Raw genomic sequence first — 4,654 nt, 5'->3', positions numbered from 1 at the left:
AAAATTCTTCACAATACACACACACACACACACACACACACACACACACACACACACACACACATATGCACAGCGTTTGTTTGGTCTTGTCTTAATCTCTTTTGTGTATCACACATTCTGGTTCTCAGAGGACAGAGAACAGAAATATTTAACAGAGTGGTGTCAAGCAGTACAGACCAGTTCTGTTGGGCAGAAACAGAGCACCCATGCCACAGGCTTCCTCCCTGACAGTGACTGTGGGACTAGCGGCTTTAAGCAGGTAAACCACCACCACCACCAAAATACACCATGTTCTCTGTTACACCTAGAATAATAAAAAATATTATTTTTGTGTTTTCTGCAGAGAAAGGTTACAAACTAAGGAGAGGGATAGGGCTGTTAGACAGGGGTGTCTAATGTTTTCAGATGTTTTCAATTACCCATGCCAATGTTGGAGCCTTTTACTGACCATTTAGACTGATATCTGAAGTTGACTTTTGTTTTGATTTCTGCTTACTTCTTGAAGTTTTCTAACAGCATCTTAAACTATTGTAATTCTAGTGCATTAACAAAAGACACAGATGGACTGAAAGCCAATGTTTGTTGCAGGGCTCGCAAAATTGCTAGCACAACGTCCCAGGGCTAGCAATTTTTCCAGTCGGGCTACCAAAATCTATCTCTGCCCTGCCCGTCGGGCTATCATAGGAAGGAAAAATATATGTCAATGCTTTTGCATTCTTTCGAAAATGTAGCTGGGTAATTATGTCATTGGCATTGATGAGCCACTGTCAATATGTGACATATTGAAATCGCGTTTGAATTTGCGCTTGTTTTTTGCTTTCACCGTCACTTTGCGATCGCGTGAACGGTGTGTAGAGAGCAGCAGCACTGACTGGTGAGTGACGATTAATTGCGCACCAATTCCTCTGACTCATTAGCTTACTATTCAAACATGACAAGTGAAATCTCTCGCAGTAAGCTTAAACATGTGAGAGGTTGATTGCGCAGAGAATCGCTGACCGTTATGTAAGTACGTGTGTAAAAGCAGCAAGATTTAAGACGGTATTTTAGTTCTGCTCAGCCAAATAAGACAGGTCAGGGTGAAGAAGGGACAGCCAAAGAAAAGCCGATCACAAAACGGAAAAGTTATGACAAATCAGACAATGAGGCAAAAAAAAAAAAAGCGCAGCTTTTTTGGTTTCATGGACAAAATAATTTCTGTAGCTGGAATATGACGAGCTAAATAACATGATGTTCTCCCAGGTGTGTTGTGAGTTTCATTCGATTTGTGAGTCGACAAGCGCCTTTGTTACTGGGACCAGTCATTTTAAGAAAGACCCCATCAGAACCCATGAGAAATGCAAGAAATGCCCAGTCTGCAATATCTTTCCCAAAAAAAGCACCAATTGCAAAAACATACTAAAAATGAACCTGAAAAATCTGTTTAGAACAGCGTACTATGTTGCAAAGAGTGAACTACCTTTGGCCAAATTTAGCAGTCTTTGCAAACTTCAAAAAGCAAATGGCCTAGATCTTGGTTCCACTTGCCTCTTACCAGTGACTCCAGTGGAAATTTCTGATTCAGGATCTGACACAGACTGATTCATGTCCTACACAGTTCTTACAAGTTCATAGAAATTTCTGTTCAATGAGAACCAAGTATTTGAGTTGATGATTGTAATTTTTATACAGTTGTTGTGATTTGTATTTTAACAATTTTTTTGATTAATTTTTGCTTCCGTTACAATATTGTAACGGAAACAAAAACATAAATAAAAATGCTCTCTTTTTTATTCGGGCTACTTAAATTTATTTTGGGCTACCAAAAACTGAATTGTGCCGGCTCAAAGGGCTACCAGAGATTTTGAAATTTTGCGAGCCTTGCGTTGTGTAGAAGTTTCATGCATTTCACTGATTCGACAGTTTTGAAAAGTGTTACAATAAATTTATAATGAGCATATATTCAAGAAAGATTGTATTAAATTAATATTGGCAGGTTCTAACATTAGATGTTGTTTTCAGTTAAATATAGGGTTTAGGTGTTTTGTAAATTATATTATGTTATGTTAAGCATGTATGTCCCATCATGCTTTAAACAAGCTATAGTTCAGCCTCTTCTTAAAAAACGTAACCTGGACCCAACTTTTCTGTCCAATTACAGGCCAATCTCAAAGCTTCCTTTTCTCTCTAAAGTTTTGGAGAAAGTGGTCTACTTACAGTTGCAGGCCCACCTTGATTTTAACAAGATCTCTGAAAATTTTCAATCTGGTTTTAAATCACTACATATCACTGACACAGCACTTTGAAGGATTTTTAATGATATTCTTTTAACTCTGGACTCTGGCAGCCCTGCTGCCTTTTATTGTTGCCGACCCCTGGTATAGACACACATCAGAACAATATTATAGTTCTATATTCACATTGCTCGCACTTTGGTTTGCTACTATGAGAAAGTAGCTTTTAAATAATACTGACCGCCAAGAGTGCATTTTGACATTTGTAAAACTGTTAAATAAAATCCCATCATCTCATACTTTATGACTCTACCTAAAATGAGCTTATAAAGATGAATAATTACTGCTGTGTTGAGGATGATATTTTGAGTTGGAACTGAGCAGATCAGAGTGAGGGAGTATGTGACCAAACCCATAGGGAAGTGGGTGGTTGCCAGCTGTTCTGAGGAGCAGTGCTGAACTGAGCTGAGAGTCCAGAGTGTGGAGAACTAATCCAAGCCAATAAAAATCCAGAGCACAGCAGCCAATCGGGTGTCAGGCCTGAGCAGGAGAGCCTAGGAGATGAAGCTGCAGAGCGGTGGCTGAATGAGAGGCTGCAGGTTTAGTGATTGGACGCAGATGTGACTTGGAAAAGCATGTGGAGAGGCTTGACATTTGTACCAGTAAACAAGAGCACACAGGCTTGTGTTCCGTGGACTTTCTTTTAAAACGATATTAACATGTTTATTATCCTGAATGAATCTAATACGTGCCCGTGTCTTAGCAGAGGTGGAGCATGAGTTAATTCTATAGAGCAAGTTACAGTTTGGATGCCTTTATACTTATTTCCATAGCAATTTGAAGAATTATGAAGCGTTTTATGGTTACATTTTGTCATATAGAAATCTTGACACCCTTGAACCAGATAATGGAAATGGGTGTAAACACAAAAACACAAACTTTGATTTTTGGCAACATATAAACAGATGTCTGTTTATATGTCAGCAAATTGTTTTATCCAGACAAGTTATGCTTTATATTGTTTTGTTACAGAATGAGAAGGACACTGAACAGATGGAACCATGGCTGAGGAGGGAGATGGACTCATGCATTTCTAGCATTTTCCTAAATGAGGACCAAGATTCTTTCATTCAGCTCTTCAATCTGATCCTCAGTGAAAGTGTTAATGGTATGAATCTGATGGGTTATCTTAAGTGTCGTTGTTAACAAAATAACATTTAACACTAACAGTGTTAAGTTGATGTAAAGCTGGAGATACTATCATAAAACTACAAAAAAAATAATGATGAGAAATAGTTTTATTTACATTACATGATATTCCAGTTCAGTTTGATTTGGATTGATTTCCCAAATCTTTTTATGTAGTGGACTACATGCACAGTGAAACAGGGACCACACCACTGATGGCAGCAGCAGGTCGAGGATTTATTACACAGCTGGAGCAACTCCTCAGTCTGGGTGCTGACATTAACATCAAGGCATCCAATGGATGGTAAGAAAACACACAGTCACAATCCGGTTTATTAATCGAAAGTGACCAGTCTGTGATTCACAGCCCTGTTGTTTGGTTTTCTTTCATCATCCATAGAAATAGACAAGGCATATCTTATAATTTATTAAAGCATGTAGTAGTAGTTATTAAGTAATGTAATCTTTAACAGTAACTACAGTTTACTACAGTCTTCCTGTAAAAAAAAAAAAAAAGAAAGAAAGAAAGAAATCAAAATAAATAAAATAATCAAAAATGTAGTTGCATAAACTGCAAAATTTCATACACGTGACTCTGTTTTTTATTATTCTGTTTTCAGGACTGCCTTAGACTTTGCCGAGCACTTCCAGCAGACTGATACTGTGGATCTATTGAAATCATCCATGTGAGTGTTTTTTGAAATGTTGTCCTTTGGAAAGTATTCAGACATGTACACATGTTAATGTCTTATAGTTGTAATTCTAAATGAGTTTTTCCCTTTTACATATGGCATCTGTTGGTCATAGCTATGTACAGTTATGGTCAAAAGTTTACATACACTTGTAAAGAACAAAATATTACGGCTCTCTTGAGTTTCCCGTTATTTAGAATAGAATAGAATTCAACTTTATTGTCATTGCACAGGTACAGGGCAACGAAATGCAGTTTCTTTAGCCATGATATAGATATATTACAATATATATTAGCAATAATATAGATATGCAAGTATATTACAGAAATGGGTCTATTATGGTGTGTTATAATGTACACGGTATGAAGTATGTTATGAAGTATGTTATGAATATTCTATAACTATAAGTATGTACAGGCTGTAGTGAGTACAAGCTATGTACAGGCTATGAACAGGATATAAATATGAAATAAAAAACTATACAGAAATCTGAGATATACAGTTATACAGAAATGGGAACTATGCAAGTTATAAACAGTTGTAGGATTAAAAATTATCGTA

At 36.9% G+C, this 4,654-nt stretch overlaps 1 protein-coding gene across 2 annotated transcripts in view; it reads left to right on the top strand.

Moving 5' to 3' along the window:
- The window catches only part of ythdc2 (YTH domain containing 2), a 42,179-nt gene that overhangs the window by 9,987 nt on the left and 27,538 nt on the right, over nt 1-4,654 (top strand). For both annotated transcript variants that reach the window (XM_013915457.1, XM_013915456.1), the window contains exons 10-13: nt 129-259; nt 3,246-3,381; nt 3,579-3,705; nt 4,022-4,087. In XM_013915457.1, coding sequence (XP_013770911.1) covers nt 129-259; nt 3,246-3,381; nt 3,579-3,705; nt 4,022-4,087 — 460 coding nt within the window. The remainder of the gene's footprint in view (nt 1-128; nt 260-3,245; nt 3,382-3,578; nt 3,706-4,021; nt 4,088-4,654) is intronic.

This window comes from Pundamilia nyererei, unplaced genomic scaffold (genome assembly GCF_000239375.1).
Source record: "Pundamilia nyererei isolate P.nyererei 1_Seehausen unplaced genomic scaffold, PunNye1.0 scaffold00306, whole genome shotgun sequence".
Taxonomy (NCBI): Eukaryota; Metazoa; Chordata; class Actinopteri; order Cichliformes; family Cichlidae; genus Pundamilia; species Pundamilia nyererei.
The sequence above is the reverse complement of the archived record's forward strand: the minus strand, read 5'-3'. Positions and strand labels throughout refer to the sequence as shown.